A 16,218-nucleotide genomic window follows, 5' to 3' on the forward strand; every position below is an offset into this window, starting at 1 on the left:
TCACAGTTATTTTCAGGGTGTTCCTTGATGTCAACTCATTTGTCAAATTCTAAGGCAGAACAAAACACCTGCCTGTCACTACTTTGGCATGTCACCTATCCTTGGGGACTCAGGGTGTTTATCTGTGAAATAGGCAGTTGGAGATGTGATTACTGCTTGGCTACTTTATGGTCTACAAGGTGCTGGAGGGAGGCAGTACCACCACTCAGACCCTGGAGCTTGACTGCCTATCTTTGAATCTTGCCTCCATTCCTCACAAGCCACACGACTTTGGGCAACTTATTCAGTCTCCTCCTTTGTAAAGTGGGAATAATAAAAGAATGATAAATCCCTTAATTATTTATTGTTAAATAATTAATAATTCAATACTTTTTAAATTCAAATAATAATTGTGAGGATTACATATATGGTAATACACGTAAAGTACATCACATATGGTCTGGCACATAGTAAGTGCTCAGTACATGTTAGCTATTAAAAATAAAAAGTTCTGGGGGAAGTTTTGAGGGGATCATTGCTATTAATGTGTTTTAGGAGCAATAAGCTAGAATATTAGATGATACGAAATCTTTCAAGGTGTGTTAGTAATATTGTGATTGTGTAGAAGAATTTCCTTATTCTTAGGAGACATATGGTGAAGTACTTAAGAATAAAGCCTCATAATGTCAGTCACTTTCTAGTAATCTAGTGAAATGTACCTCCGTGTTTCTATACCAGTAATGGCGAACCTTTTGAGCTCGGCGTGTCAGCATTTTGAAAAACCCTAACTTAACTCTGGTGCCATGTCACATATAGAAATTTTTTGATATTTGCAACCATGGTAAAACAAAGATTTATATTTTTGATATTGATTTTATATATTTAAATGCCATTTTACAAAGAAAAATCAACCATAAAAATGAGTTCGCCATCACTGTTCTATACTAATGTCTATGAAGCAAACATGGTGAGATGTTAACAACTATTGAAGCTAGATAGACAGTTCAGTTTATCGTATTATTCTTTCCACGTCCCTGTATGTTTGAAAATTTCAAAACACAAGGTTGAAGGGAGAAATAACACCACTACAAATAGCCTCGCTAAGCCCCACACGTTTTACAGGAATAGGCTCAGATGTGAAGCATTTGCCTGAGGCCATTCAGCTGGTGAGGCCGGGGAGTCAGAGCCCAGTTCTCCCGGCTGCCCCTCTCTCCTTTGTTTGCTGCTCTGGACCCTCAGGCAGCAGCGAGCAGCGAGGAACGCCCAGCTCCCCCTCAAAGAGACAAGGAGCAGTAAGGGTGGGTAAAAAGGCACCTGTGTTGGTGTTTCCTTTTGGTTTATTAAGCCAATAGGTCATCTGGTTGGAACGCGTGGTGTCGAAAATGCGAAGGCAACACCAGAGCCAGGCCTGCCATCCTTAGAGAGTGGGCCTACCAGTTTGGCACCAGCAGCTTGTGGTTTTTGAGTGGCGGGTGTGTGTGTGTGTGTGTGTGTGTGTGTGTGTGTGTGTGTGTGTGTGTAAACTCTGGGGATGCAGAGGCCAGAGGAAAGCGGGGCGGGGCCAGGGCCAGGGAGAGACTGGCTTCCATGCTGGAGCTCCCTGAAAAAAGGGGCCAGGGTATCAGGGGAGGAAACTCGGGAACGTATTTAAAGAAAAATGATTCTCTGCGGTCTGCATATCCTCCTCTAGCTAATAGGTTCCAAGGCGGTGAAAGGAGAGAACGGGGGAAGAGGGAGGGGGCACAGAGAAGGAACCGGAAAGGAAGAAGAAAAATATACAGAACAGGCAGCCTGGGCCACGGTGGGGAGGGCTGGAGGGGAAAGGGTGCAGGAGAGGAAGGGAGCCGAGGACGACCCTTAGCCTCTGCAAGCGGAGAGTCCTGCCCCAGAACTGTCCTGCCGCTCTCTCCTCCGTGTCTGTCGGTCCCGGAGGCCGCCGGAGCGAGCGCAGAGCTCCAGGCGCTTTGCTAGGGGGAAGGGCAGGAGAGGCGGAGCCTCCGCGCCGGGGCGGGAGCCGAGCCGCTGGCCGCGGGCGGGACTCCTCTCCAGCGGGCGGGCGGGCGCCGGAGTCTGGGGGCCGCCGCTTCCCCCTCCCGGTCGGCGGAGGCGCCTGCCCCCTCCTCCCGCCGCCGTCCCCACTCCCACCCGCGCCGCTGTCAAACACACACCCAGCCGTTGCCTGCAGGAGCGGCGGCAGCCGGCGATCCGGCGAGGAGTAGCCTCGGGCGCGGCCTCGCCTCGCCTCGCCTCGCCCGCATCAGCACCGCGGACAGCACAGCGGCCTGACCCAGGACCCAGGGGCCCGCGGGGCCACCTGCCCGCCGGCGCCCGGGACCCCGGCGCCCGCATCAGCACCACGGACAGCGCCCGGGACCCCATTTCGCCGCCGCCAGCCCACCTGCGGACGGCACCGCGGACAGCCTCCTTGCCCAACCCCTCAGTCGGCTTGAGCGGTCAGCACCCCCGGAACATGGCCACCGAGGTAGGGGGCGAGCACATGGCAGTGCCCGGCTGTGCGGGAACAGATCCCCTCTAGGGGCGTACTGGGCGGGAAAGGAGGCGGGGGTGGGGTGGGAGGGTAGGGGTGAGGTGGGTAAGGTGGTTTCCAGGGTCGGTGGGGGCGAAAGGGGCGGATGGTGCAGTGGCAGAGGGGAAGAGAGGGGCGCATCTCACCCCTGGCTTGTCAATCTGCCCCATTTGAGTCCTGCAGCTGTGCGGGCCACTTGTTGGCACTAGCGCCAGGGTTGCTCCCGCACTTCAGCTGGGGTTTCCCCTTCCCCTAAGACTGCAAGTCCCGCAGCCGCTTGCCTACCCTGGAGGGTTGGAAATGAGCCCGGGAGAGGGAATGCGGCTGGAGCTGTTGCTATGCGGTGCAGCCATCCAGCTTCTGAGCCAACAAACCTGGCTAAGGGATGGCCTTTCCTTCAGGGGCCAGAGGAAGACAAGGAATCTCCAAGCCCAAACCCCAAATGGCTGGTTTTAATGAGCTGCCCTTGGTTGCTTTTTTTTCTCCACACTCGAGTTTCCTGCACCAGGGTGTCCACATTTCTCCCATGTGTCTGATGAGAGGAGCTTGCCTTCCTCAAGGTGTGCCTATAGGTGTGTTACTTTTAAGGGACTTGAAAGTTGAACCAAGGGACCTGTTGGCTGAGGTCAGAATCTATGTGCAATGCTTAAGAGGTCAGGAATTACCTCCTCTACCCCCTCATTTCACCAGGGAAATTGAGCTCTTTATGTTCCCACTTAAGTAGCACATAGAGAAGGGGAGGATCTACTTGAAACTCACACAGCATGTCAGCAGTAGAGCTGAATGTTTCTTTCTTTGGATTTTTGGAGTGGAACCCAGGACACCCGGTTCTGTTGTCAACTTCTTTTGTGGCGTTTTCCCATTTCCGACACAGCTGGGACATAAGCCACGGGGACAGCAGGAGCTTTGGAAGGGCTCTGTGCAGTGCCTCCGGGCACCCTGGTGGGCGGCGTGACATCAATACTAAGTGTCGTTGTTAATCTGCTGTTGTCACCACCACAGAACCAGGTGCAGTTGCTCAGCATCACTCAGGTTTCCGGCCAGGCTCAGGCTCAGGCTCAGCTAGGAGAGCTTGTCCCCAGGACCCTCTGAGGGGCGAGCCCTGAGCAGACCCATGGAGCTTGCTTTCTAGGGTGGAGGGATGCAGAGTGCTCCAGAAGTGCCAAAGACACTGGGAAGAGCAGGAAGAACAAGGAGAAATGGCCAAGGAGCAGGTCACCTTCCAGACAGGGCTGTCAGACTGCAGCGGAGGCTGCTGGTGTCAGGCAGGCAGGAAACCTCAGCCACGTGGGCACCACTGGGCCAGGGGTGTGGGCAGAGAAGACAGCTGCATCAGTGATGCCATCTGACAGATTCCAAGAGGCCCGCCTGCCCCAGCACACCTCCCTCTCAGGCCTAAGGTTCCCAGACTCCAAACCGCAGGCTCACCTCTCCAGGTCGAGGCACTGTCTCCAAGAGGCTGCTCTTAGGCATGTGTGATTCTCCCCATCACACTTCTTGAATCTAGCACTTCCCTGTGTTCAAAGCACTATCACATGCGTGGTTTCCTTCAAGTCTGAGAGCAACCCTGTGAAGTGGGCAAGAATGGTGTTATTATCCCCAATTAACAGGATGAGACAGTGGAGACTCAGAAGCTTGCCTGGTCCCTGTGAAGGAGCCAAGGAAGGCATCATTATCTCATTTTACAGATGATGCAACTGGAGAGCCGAGGCTTGTCCAAGAAAATATGGCTAAAAATTAGCAGGGCCAGGACTAGAGCTTGAGTCTTCTGTCTCCGTGGTCCGTGAGTTCTTGGCTGTATCCAGGTGTATCAATTAGCCGGCCGTGTTGCCCAATAGAGAGGTGGGCACTTAGGGGATCTTGACGTGAAGCTTTGATGGGTGCAAAGGAGTTCAGGAATGGCTGGAGTGTGGGAACCGGCCTGGCTGGGTCAGCTTGAGGGCAGAGGGACAGAGGAATGCTCAGAAGGGAGGGGGAGCTGAGGGCAAACATTGCTCATTGCCCAGTTTTGCCTTGGGTGGACTGATGGCAGCACCGAGGGAGGAAGCCTTAGCCCTGCCAAGGCACAGGACGTGCGCATTATCTGGGCTGCAGAGTGAGTCATCCTCCCCGGGCTGTTTTTAATGTTAGGAGTGAGTTAAGATTACCAGGAAAAACCTGTTGGGAGAAGGAAACCTCATGCCAACCTCCTGTGGCCATTCCCTTAGGATTCTGAAGTGGAAGTCCTTAGCTCCAGCAGAAGGTGTTTTGAGGGGAGGAGGGGGGGGGGGAAGAGAGAGAGAGAGAGAGAGAGAGAGAGAGAGAGAGAGAGAGAGAAGTGAGAGATTTGCAAGATTGGCTGTCCCTGGATCCCTGGAAGGAAGGCATGGAAACAGGACCCTTCTGCTCCCTAATTTCTGTTTAGGAGTCAGCATTAAGGGAGGGGTGTGTGTAAGGAACTCAGAGGAGGGAGACGCCTCCTGAGTGATACACTGACCTCATTTGGAAACGGTAACGAGCCCATATCCTGAGCGACAAATCTCTGTGAATGTGTGTCACTGGGAGCAGGTGGCCAAGGCAGCTAGGAATGCCTGGCTGAAAGGGGCTTCTCCGAGAGGTGGAGTTTGGCTCCTGGGAGACTTTAAAATGCGTCCAAGTAGCACAACCCAAGGTTTGATCTTCGAGGCATGGAATTAACGACCAGCAGGCAATGGGCTGGGCTTGGGCTCTGCTGTCGTCTGAGAAGCAGGAAGGCCTTGTGCCCAGGTTTCCATCCTGAGGCCCCGCTTGGCTGCCTGTGACTCACGGTCCTCACTCCCCCACAGCCTGGCCAGGGAGCATGCTGTTGGCTCATCCGCTGCATTTCCTGATTCCGGAGTTGAGCCTCAAAAGCATCCTCAGAATTGGCTGTTTTCAGTGAGGATAGAGCTGTGGGCCAGAAGGGGCCTCCGGTGTGTCCAGGGCAGACCAGGCCGGGGAGTGCTTATCTGTACTCAGTGCTTGCTCCTTCCCACCTGCACCAGGTTGACTCTATTGGGGACAGTGATGGGAGACAGGGGAGGGTTGAGGAAGATAAGAAGTGGATGAGAAGCCCAGGTCTCTGGGTCAGTGTCCAGGGGACCGCCCAGGGGAGACACAGAAGCTGTAACCCCCGGGAGAGGTGTGTGCATGTTCTGGGACCCTCTTGTGGGGTTTCCGAGCATCAGGATCTTGGCTAAAAACCCTTGCCCGCCTCCTGAAAGCTGGCAAGTGGCTGGATACCTGGCTCTTGCTCTGGCCCAAGGGCCCTCTGCCATGGGATTCCTTACTCAGAAGTCCTGAACTGGTAGCTCTAGGAATGATGCTGGCTCCCAGGTGTGCCTTATTCGGTCTGCTCAGTGCTTATAAATGTAAAACATTTCTTTGAAATATTTAAAAATCATGCTATTTGATGTTAAGGGTGTCTGGATTTATGGCTTTTCTTTAAAAATCAGAATCACAACCCAGGCGCACCTTCACATGGCAATGATCAGGTGTTTTTGTGAGACATGAGGACATGAGTTCTCCAATTAGCCACAGTCCCCACCTGGCCCACTTACACGCTTAGTCCCTGCAAACATTTGCATTCATAATCCCTGATGAGGCATCTAGAATGTCAGAGCTGGAAGGGGCCTTAATGATTACATCTAGTTCCAACCTCTTCAGTTTCTAGTTGAAGCAATGGAGGCCTGGAGAAGGAAAGACTTTCTAGATTCGTGTGGCCAGGACGAGCACCTGGTTTCCTGCTCCTGGCCCAGTGGCCCATCTTTCCATCAGAGCTTTTCGGTGTCTCACAACTGAGCCACCAGGGCTGGAGAGGGCCAGGAGACACCGCCTTGCCTTGAGTCCCACTCTTCACCAACTACAGACGAGTTTGTGATGTGTGTGCGTTAAGTAGATCTTGGAAACGAAGGCTCTGCCGTATAAAGAGTATCTGATACTGTCCTCCAGCAGCTCCTCAAGACCCCACAAACACTCTCCAGGGAGGGAAGGGGATCCCGGTCCCCCAAGGCCAGGACAGTGTTCTAAAGCTCAGGACAAGGTTAGGGCTGGAAAGGGTGTGGCCCCTCCCACTATGGCAACTTTGAGAACCTGCGGGTAAAAGCCTAGAGAAAATGAGACTGCATTACGTAAGGTAGCACCCTAAAATCTCAACGGCGTGATACAGTAGGAGCTTATTTCCCACTGGGTACTGAGACCCGTGTTCCTGATCAGCGAGCAGGTGGATCTCCTCTAGGCTTCGATTCAGGGACTCAAGCTCTTTCCAACTGTGGTTCCCCCATCTTCATTTCCACACTAGCCTCCCTTGGTTTCTGTGGAAGGGGAAAGACCGCAGGGGAGTGGCTGGTCTCTATGAGCCAAGCCTATAAATGACATTTATCACTTCCACTCACATTTCATTCAGTCCCATGGCCACACCTAACTAACTGCCAGGGAGGCTGGGACTTAATCTGGCTGTGCACCTAGGAGGAAGAAGAGGTGGCTGTGGCCAACAGCGAGCCAGTCCTTGGAGACACATGCCTTCCTGGTAGCTCACAGGGCATGTGTGTGAATTCAGACAGAGGAGGATGTTGGAGGGGAGGAGGCTGAGTCCATGTCAGAATGGCTGAAGCACTGGCATTTCCTTTTCTTTCCATTTTCACCACATTTTTCTGGAATTGGACCCACTTTAGTCAACCTTCCAAGAGGCCCCCTACCCCAGTCATGCCCACTTCCTGTGCACCACTCACAAAATTTCCAGAATGATCCTTCCAGGGGAGGGAAGTCCATCCTCAAGATGGACTGGCTCATGTCAGTTGGGTTAGGAAGGTGGGAAAAGGCCACCACCCTTTTCTTTAAAAAATAAAACAGTATAAAACCTTAACCAGCTAGAGCAGACACAATGATGAGTAACTTATTTACATAAGCAAAGCATTCTTTATTGTTCAAAGTCATCATAGGATCCTAGTAGATGTCAAGGAGACTTACTCAATGGAAACCTTGATTAGAGGAATCTAGAACTATTAAGACTAGAGGAGTATTTATACATTATTTAATCCAATTCCAATCCTTTGGGATCATGTCTCTTAGGCAGAACAAGGCTCACCTGGATTTAGGAAGGTCTTGAATAATGGTCAGTCTCTGATTTGTACCTTTCCGGACCTTGATCTACCAATTATCTGCTCCTACTACCATATTGGCAATCTTTTTCACGTTACTTATTCTTTCCCCAGCGTTGAAGCAACTCTTTTCCATCTTAAATCCTCCCCTCCAAAACCCCTCTAGTAATTTTTTAAAAATATAATTCTTCTTTATATTATTCCCAGTGTTCTTGTCTGATTTGCAAACTAACTCCATACTTGCTGAAATCTGCCTCCAGTGAAGTCTACTCATTGGCATAGACCGCCTTCTCTGCTATCTCCATTACTTTGCACAAGTTTCTCCCTCTGTCTGGGTTGCCTCTTCCTCCCTATTATTCCCCCCTCCCCTGCCTCTTCCCTGCCCCTGTCCCTGCCTCTGCCCCTGCCCCTGCCCCTGCCCCTCCCCTGCCCCTGCCACTGGTAACTCCGGGCCTTCCTTTATGACTCAACAGGATCCCAGGAAGGCTTTCTGAGTCTGCTTCTGGGTAAGAGGTTACTTCTCTGTAGCATTTATCACAGTCGAATTCATTATATATTTACCCGTCTCCCTCCCTGTAGCTCAGACTGTCTTCTGCTCAGCATCCCTGGAGCCTGGCAATAGTAAGGACTCAATAAATGGAAGCTGAGTGACTGGATGGATTCACTTTAATTACCTGGGATGAACTGGTTGGTGTTCACTCTGCCTCTGGGGCTTGGTCTCCACGTGGCTCTAATGTCTGGCATATTTCACCCAGTGGGTTGCTTGTCTGGAACGTGGACGAGAGGCTGGAAGTGGAAGAAAGGGGCCCTGTTCTTCTGTGGAGTTGAGTCCACTTCCCACAGATGCTAGTCTGTGTCGATGTCAAGTCTGCAGGTGTGGACAGGGGACAGAAGTCACCCCCCTCCTTCCTACCAGGGCAAGGAATTTCTTCTGTTTCTGGCTTTAGCCCACTTTATCCACAATTTTCTCTGGGGGCTTGGGCATTTGTGGGACTCCCCTTTCCTATGGTGAGAAGTGCTGGACCTGAAAACCATTCATAGTGCTCTCCTACCCAGGTCATAACTTGACTTGGCCTGAACCCGAATCTCCCTGAGTTCAAGGGCACATCAGGTACTTCTCTGCCCCACACACGCCCCTCTCCCAGACCTGCTGTAAGCTCCACTCAGCATTTGACACTTCAGCCTTGTTCAGTACTGGGTCCCCTAAGCCAAGGCCTGACAAGTTGTAATCATTTGATGCTTGCTGAATGAATGAAAGTATGGAAGGCCCCACCAGGTGTGTGTGTGTGTGTAGGGTGAGGTGGGGGAGGGGGTTGGGGAGGGAAGAGGGGTTCGGGCCAGCCACCAGGAAGTCTTTTCCTCTTGTTAAAATTTGTTTCTGGCTCTGTTGATGGTTCCAGAACCTCTCATTTTGGCTCAGTGTTGGCTCTGCTTCAGGCTTTTTCTAGATTTCCCTGGGATTGCTCAGGGCATCTCCTGGGGTGAACTCTACAGTCCTGCTTCCCCGTGACCTTCCTGGAACACATGTAGGGGCCAACTTGTCCTAGTTTCCCAGAAAGGTCCCTGAATTTAGCGCTGAAAACCCCATCCCCAAACCCCCTCAGTCTCGGACAGACCGGGAAGGATGGTCACCCTGCTCGCGCCTTCTCTGCATCTGCCCAGGTGCACAATCTGCAGGAGCTGCGGCGGAGTGCGTCCCTGGCCACCAAGATCTTCATCCAGAGAGACTACAGCGACGGCACCATCTGTCAGTTCCAGACCAAGTTCCCCCCAGAGCTGGACGGCCGGGTAAGGATGTCTATTTCTAAGCTGGGAACACAGGCCAGGATGGAACTGAGGGGCTTATTCAAGTGTATTTCCCCCACCCCCCGCCCAGGATATATGACACATACTTATTCCGCCACTTCACGTGGAAGAATTAAAAACAAAAGACGTTCTTATCATGGCCTCGCTGTCGCTTCGCTGAAAGTCAGCACGGAAGAAACCTCAGTTTCTAGTCTGGCAGCTCTCAAGTTTCAGTAGCACGAGAACCACCGGGAGAGCTTGTTAAATGTAAATTTCCAAGTCCTGGTGGATGGTATTAGGTGTTATCAGAGAGGCCGGCCCCGTTTTTGGACTGGGTTCAGGAACCTCCACTTTTTAGCAGCATTTCTCACCCACATTAGCATTTTCTGGGGAGCCCTCAAAGACCCCAGACCCGGGCTGTTCCCACAGCCCTCCCTGCAGACTCAGCTCCCTGCAGGCGTCAGCTCTTTCAGCGGAGTTTTGCTCCTGGTTCTGGGGGTGTGTGTAGCCTCCACCCCAGGCTGCTTAGAACTGGCCTGGGTTTGGGGGAGGTCAGAGGGCAGACCCTGACCCTTTCATCCAGCAGCCAGGCAGATCTAAGTGGGTTTGAGAAGGTGAGACAGGCCTGGCTTTTGCTGATCTGACCCCCTAACCAGCTTTTGGGGAGCCATGTGGGTCCCCTTATCTTAGCATGCCTGTTCTTTGGGGTGGGGTGACCCTGGGGTAGAGCAGTAAGGCTTAGGTCAGGGGCCAGATGGACAGAATTTTATCTGTGTTCACTCCAGGTCTGTGTAGGGACAGTGGCTGGGAACCCCAAAGCTTCTATTTGTGGGAGGTTCCTAACCTGTGTGATGAGCAGTTCTAGCCCTGTGGGGGTGAGTGGGGAACAGGGTGCTCTGTAGAGTATAAAAATGGGGTGACAGACACCTGGATACCTGCTGGGTTTGGAGCATGACCTCCCAACCCAGGTGTCCAGTGTAAGGTGGCCCAGGGAGGAGCTAGACTCGGGTCAGAGCTGTGTAACCTTGGACAAGTCCACTCAGCGTTCAGCAAGTATTTATGGAGCATCCACTATGCAACAGGCACTGGGGATGTAGGAGCAAACGGATGGAGTTTATTTTCTACCAGAGGGTACAAAAATAAAAACACACAAGTAAATATATAGTAGCTCAGGTGATCATAAATACTAGAAAAATAAAGGGGGGGGGGCAAGATGGATAGAGAGAGCTAGAGGCAGGGCATCGTGGGGGGTGGCCTGTTGGACAAGGTGAGACCTGAGGGAAGTAAGGGAGGGGGGGCAGGGGACAGTGGGGTGTCTGGCAGGACAGTTTGCAGCAGAGTGTTCAGGACACGGCAGCATGGTGGTCAGTGTGGCTGGCGTGGGGCCGGAGTGAGGAGCAGAGTAGGAGATGGGCTCAATGGGACCCAGGGCCAGGCACTGGAGGGCCTCCTGGATCCTGCCTGGAAATAGATGGACGGCTTGGGGAGCTCTTGATCAGAGCTGCACTGGCTGGGCTGGGGGCAAGGAAACCAGTTAGGAGGCTGGAGCGCCCATCAGTCCTCCCTTGTGGAAGTGGATGATAGTCCTGCTTCTCTGAGGGAAGGATGAGGGTCACAGGAAAGAATACATTTAAAAGCCTGGCATGGAGACAGTGCCGAGTAAATATTAGCTGTGATGATTACGGCTGCAGGTGGGACAGCTCCCAGTGGTCTGAACACACAGGACTGTCGTGTTCTGCGTGAACTCTTGTCTAGAAGGAAGTGCCCCTTCCTGGAAAGACACTTCTGAGGTTTCACCCAATGACTCTCATGACATTGAAGTCCCTTCGAAACATGGGGAGCCCCTACCAATTAGGCCTTGAGCTCTCTCTCAGCCATCAAAACAGGGGTGGGGGTGACACAGTCACTGGGATTCTTGTCTAATGCATTCACATTAGGATACTGTAGGAGTTTCCTGTTTCCAAGGGAAGCCAAGTAGGATTTTTTTAAAAAAATCTTTATTTGTTTTAAATTTATTTATTTATTTATTTATTTATTTATTTATTTATTTATTTATATTGACTTCAGAGAGGAAGGGAGAGGGAGAGAGAGATAGAAACATCAATGAGGATCGAGTCCACAACCCGGGCATGTGCCCTTAATCGGAATTGAACCTGGGACCCTTCAGTCTGCACACCGACACTCTATCCATTGAGCCAAACCAGCTAGGGCCCAAGTAGCATTTTCATTCCCATTTTATAGATGTGGAAACGGAGGCTAGAGTAGTTAGATCATTAGTCCAAGGTCACATAGCTAGTTGATGGCCAGGTCTGAACCCCAGCTCTCCTGACTTCCAGTCCAGTGCTCTTTCTGCTCCACTGGCGCCTGCAGCCTCTTGGTCTTGCCTGTGTGCTGCCCCCACCCCTGGTGTGGTCCTACCACTCCCCCCACCTCAGCCGGTGACTGTTCACACCCCAGGGAGGCTGACTTGGTCTGGATCTCTGAGCCTCTCTCTCTGACCTTCTCTCCCTCCAGATTGAGCGGCAGCTCTTTGAGGAGACTGTGAAGACCCTCAACGGCTTCTACGCAGAAGCGGAGAAGATTGGGGGCAGCTCCTACCTGGAGGGCTGCCTGGCCTGCGCCACGGCCTACTTCATCTTCCTCTGCATGGAGACCCACTACGAGAAGGTGCTCCCTCCCTGGCCACCCTGCACCCCCTTCCCAGGGCTCCCTGCCGCACCTCATCCTCAATCGGCCCCTCTCCTTGCAGGTTCTCAAGAAGATCACACGCTACATCCAAGAGCAGAATGAGAAGATCTTTGCCCCTCGAGGCCTCCTGCTCACGGACCCCGTTGAGCGTGGGATGAGGGTTGTATCCTTCCATCTGTTCTGAGTGTGTGTGTGTGTGTGTGTGTGTGGAGCACAGAGCTGCCAACCAGTGGGGTCTGTGGTGAGGCTGCCAGGAAATGGGACCACCCAAGGTTTTTAGGGTGCCTCACATGTCTGGTCACCAACCCTCTCCCTTCACCATAAGTTATTGGTGTTTGTGAATGTCAGGGTTTGCTTTTATTTGTTGAGCTGCATTTACTCAGTGCTTAGCACATGCCAGATAGCATAGTCAGTGCTTTGAAACTATGGGTCCACAACACCCACAACACCCCTATAATGCGGGTAACTTATGTCCCTTTATCGATGAGCACACTGAAGTTAAGTCACTGACTCATGGCTTTGAGCCCAGGCCCACTCTTAACTGCAAGGCTGTACTGCCCCTCAGGGAATATGCAAATCTCCAACTACATTCACATGTTTACAATCTGTCTATATAAAAGGCTAATATGCTAAGTGTCCCTCCGCCTGTCTGACTGGTCGCTATGATGCACACTGACCATCAGGGGGCAGACGCTCAACTCAGGAGCTGACGAGCTGCAGTGACTTGGCAGTGGCGGTTCTCAGGGTGACACACCCCGAAACCAGAGAGGAGGGAGCCTAATTCCTCACAGGGCCTGGCACATGTTGTCCACCTTTGGCCATGGGGTATGTTGTTGCCCCGAATCTGGTTTACTGCACACTTGCATTTGAGTTCCACACTGTACAACAGCAACTTTGCAGAGTGCCCTCTCACACTCCAGGACCCCTCGGGGGATGTTGGAGAGCTGGTTTTGGCCCGATCCCTGCAGGCCAGGCTGAGGGACGCCCCCCTGCCGGAGGGACCGTGCTCACTTTGCAGACGTTGGGGAGGGACCACGGAAGGTTGGCTCCAGAGTGTGTCCAGCACATCTCATCCAGTCCTGCCCCACCAGTCACCTTCTAATTAATTTCCTTTCAATGTGCACAAATCCGTGCACGGGGTCACTAGTATCATATAAACCTCCTTAATCCTACATGGGAGGTCCTGTTGTCCCCCTTTCACAGATGAGGAAAACGAGGCCTTGGTGGTGGCTGGCCGAGGGGTGGGTTTTAGGCCTGCTCACTCCACCTGGTCAAGTGTGCACACTTCCCTCCCTGGTCAGCAGCAGCAAGAAGAGAATGGTTAAAAAATAAATTTCAATAGAAAATTGAAAGAGTAAAGAAAACGCAAATTCCAGAGCCTCACGTTTACAAAGCCCAGCGAGAGGCGCTTGTTATGACTGAGCCTGTACTATGTGCATTTTACTTCATTTAAGCCTCACAACAACCCCAGGATTCTATTATTATACCCATTTTACAGATACGCAAACGGACAGGCAACAAGTGACTGGTTTAGAGTGAGAGAGGTGGAATTTGAACTCAGGACACCAAAGACCTCGCACATCCTGTATAACACCACCACATCTCCAGCACGGGCTGTCCTGGGATTCAGTAATTAGACACTAGAAAGTGAGCTCCTGATCCTTCTGTGCACCCTCACAGTGCCTGGCCCTGCACGTCTCCATAATGGAGCTGAGTGTGCAGTGGGGCTCCCTCCTCTCAGGTTCTTACTGTCTAGGAGGCAGGACCAGCTGTGCCTCCTGCTCCCCAGCTGGCCTCCATCAAAGGTTCCTGTCTCCCTGCGGGCAGCTGGCAGCCCTCCTTAACGCTGCCCCAGATCGAGGTCTCCATCTATGAGGACCGGTGCAGCAGTGGCAGCTCCAGCAGTGGCAGCAGCAGCAGCGCCAGTGGCAGCAGCAGTGGCGGGGGCGGTGGGGCGGGGTCCCGGTGACTGGCCGAGACTCCCTGCCGGGAGGTATATGGCCGGACCGAGGGCCTTGCAGACCTGCGGCGGCTGCGCTACCAGAGCACCCGTTTCTGAGTCGTTCTGTGGGCCCACCTGTTCCCCAGGGTGGGCGGGAGGGTGACTGGCCAGTGTTTGCTGCGGGCCATCATCCGCGCACCCTGCCATGGCCCCCGGGGAAGGACGGTCCCCTTCCTGACCTGGCTCCTCCCCATAAGGCTGGTCTGGGTCACCTGGGGTGGGGACAACACAATCTGAACAACCCATTTCTTCTGCAGCAGCTCTCTCAACACCCCGAGAGGGCCCAGGTGTGTTACGTAGAGAATTCCCATCCCGCATGATTCTCATCCAGTCCCCAGGACACTCTCCCCTTGGGCCCTGCTCCCCATGGCCGACTCCCCGTGCCTGTGCTTCCTGATGCCACCCCAGGCCTCTGCCTGTCTGCGATCCTGCCTCCGCCTAACGAGGTCTGGGGAGATGGGAGTGGTCAGACCATGGGCGCCATGGTGGAGAGCTAGCTGTTCAATCCCCTCCTGAACTCCTTCAGACCTGTGGCTCCCTGCCCTCCACCCAAAGCCTGAGGCCACCATGGCCTTGCCAAGAAGCACCCAACTCCCGAGACTGTAGGCAACCAGGTGTCGGGCCTGGGACACAGCCTCGGGCTCTGGGGGGTGATGTGGGGTCTGGAGAAAGGCTCCATGGAGAGATGCAGCCTTGGGGGCTCGACCCTCCAGAACCGAAGCCAACTTCCCGAGGTCAGAGCCCGAATGTATGTGAGCATGAGTGGGGGCGCATGTAGGATGAATGTGAGTACACTATGTGCGTGGGTGCACGTGTGTGTAGGTGTGTGACTGCATGTGAGTGCACGTGTGTGTGAGTGCACTGTACGTTTCCCCTGGCTGCCAGGACGATGACCGCCCCTTTCTGCATCCTGACCTTCCAGCGCGATGGCTGTGGCTGCTTCTCTGCGTGGGCTCAACCTGCCCCCTGTAAATACATGTCCTCAAGCCCCCTGCCCCTGCCTCTGCCCCGTGCCCCGTGGCTGCTAGCTTGGCTCTTCTTCCTGGCCTTTTCCCTACCTGAAAGGTTCTCCTCACCTTCTGACTCTACTGTGTACCTTCTAGCAGAGGAGAAGTTGGGGTTCTAGGAGAGCAGAGCCCACCTGAGGCCTTCGTACCCCTGTCCCAGCCCCCATGACAAGGCAGCAGGGCCACAGACGCTCATACTCAGCCCGCCCCCGCTTTGGGATTCTCTAAGACTAAGTGAGGCTTCTCAGACATTCAAGGGAGCCGGCAACCCGCAGGGAAAAAGGCAAACCTCTTTCTTGAAAGGAAAGAGGAACATCCAGACCGTACGTCCCTGCTGCCCAGGCTCAGGGTGTCCGTGGGAAGGAGCTGCCCCGTCCGGGTGCCCTGAGGGTGCACGTTGGAGGCTGCCTGCCTCAGTGGCAGGAGGTGCTAGGAGGCGATGGAGAGACCAGCCACCGCAGGCAGCTTTCTGAGCCTGGAGAGGGGCCTGATTGTCTTCGGACACAGGAGCAGCATGTGGGAAGCAGATGCCCACCCAGAGAGCTAGAGAGGGTGTCCCAGCTCCCGAGCCCAAGTGGGTTCTGATCCAGGAGTCGCCTGAGAGAGCTGCAGTCCAGGGGACTCCTCCACAGCCCCCTGACCCCTGACCCCGGCCTGAGCCCACCCTGGCCCACTGTGTGACTGGGCCTGTGTCTCACCTGTGCCTCTCCCGTGGGATGGCTGGGCACAGGTGGTGCGGTGGCCTTTTGTTATTTCTTTTTCCAATAAAAGGACTTGCTGAGCTTGAGGCTCTGTGCTGCTTCTCCTTGTTGTGAGGGAGGACAGTTCTCTGCCCCAGGATCGCAGGGAGGGGAGGGGAGGGGAGTGGAGGGGAGGGGAGGGGAGGGGAGGCTGCCCACCCACCTCACACCGAGCATGCGGGCTGAATGTGGCCTGGCGCTGCAGGACGGACCCTGTCATCTTAAACCTGTGGTCTAGTGGGGAGGCCGCATTCCAGACCCTCTAATCTGCAGCTTATATGGGGCACTGCGGTCTTAGGCGGGGGAACAGGTTAGACGGAAAGCCAGGTCAAACGTAAGTAGTGAATTAACTCAATAGATACCCATTTCTTGAGCTCTTACCTTGGGTTGGGCC

At 53.6% G+C, this 16,218-nt stretch overlaps 1 protein-coding gene across 1 annotated transcript; it reads left to right on the forward strand.

Moving 5' to 3' along the window:
- The first annotated feature begins 2,006 nt into the window (after positions 1-2,006).
- On the forward strand, positions 2,007-15,871 carry GOLGA7B (golgin A7 family member B). The gene is made up of 5 exons (XM_081105278.1): positions 2,007-2,461; positions 9,265-9,390; positions 11,902-12,054; positions 12,137-12,238; positions 13,931-15,871. Exons 1-5 carry the CDS (start codon positions 2,450-2,452, stop codon positions 14,042-14,044), a joined length of 507 nt encoding a protein of 168 aa, XP_080961404.1. The 5' UTR covers positions 2,007-2,449; the 3' UTR covers positions 14,045-15,871.
- Positions 15,872-16,218: the final 347 nt, after the last annotated feature.

Source organism: Myotis nattereri (genome assembly GCF_964212035.1).
Source record: "Myotis nattereri genome assembly, chromosome: 13".
Taxonomy (NCBI): Eukaryota; Metazoa; Chordata; class Mammalia; order Chiroptera; family Vespertilionidae; genus Myotis; species Myotis nattereri.

Excerpts from the sequence above, each read along its gene's own strand:
- GOLGA7B (XM_081105278.1), top strand. Across the intron at positions 12,055-12,136 it reads TGGAGACCCACTACGAGAAG|GTTCTCAAGAAGATCACACG; the intron begins GTGCTCCCTCCC and ends CTCTCCTTGCAG. Across the intron at positions 12,239-13,930 it reads TTGAGCGTGGGATGAGGGTT|ATCGAGGTCTCCATCTATGA; the intron begins GTATCCTTCCAT and ends ACGCTGCCCCAG.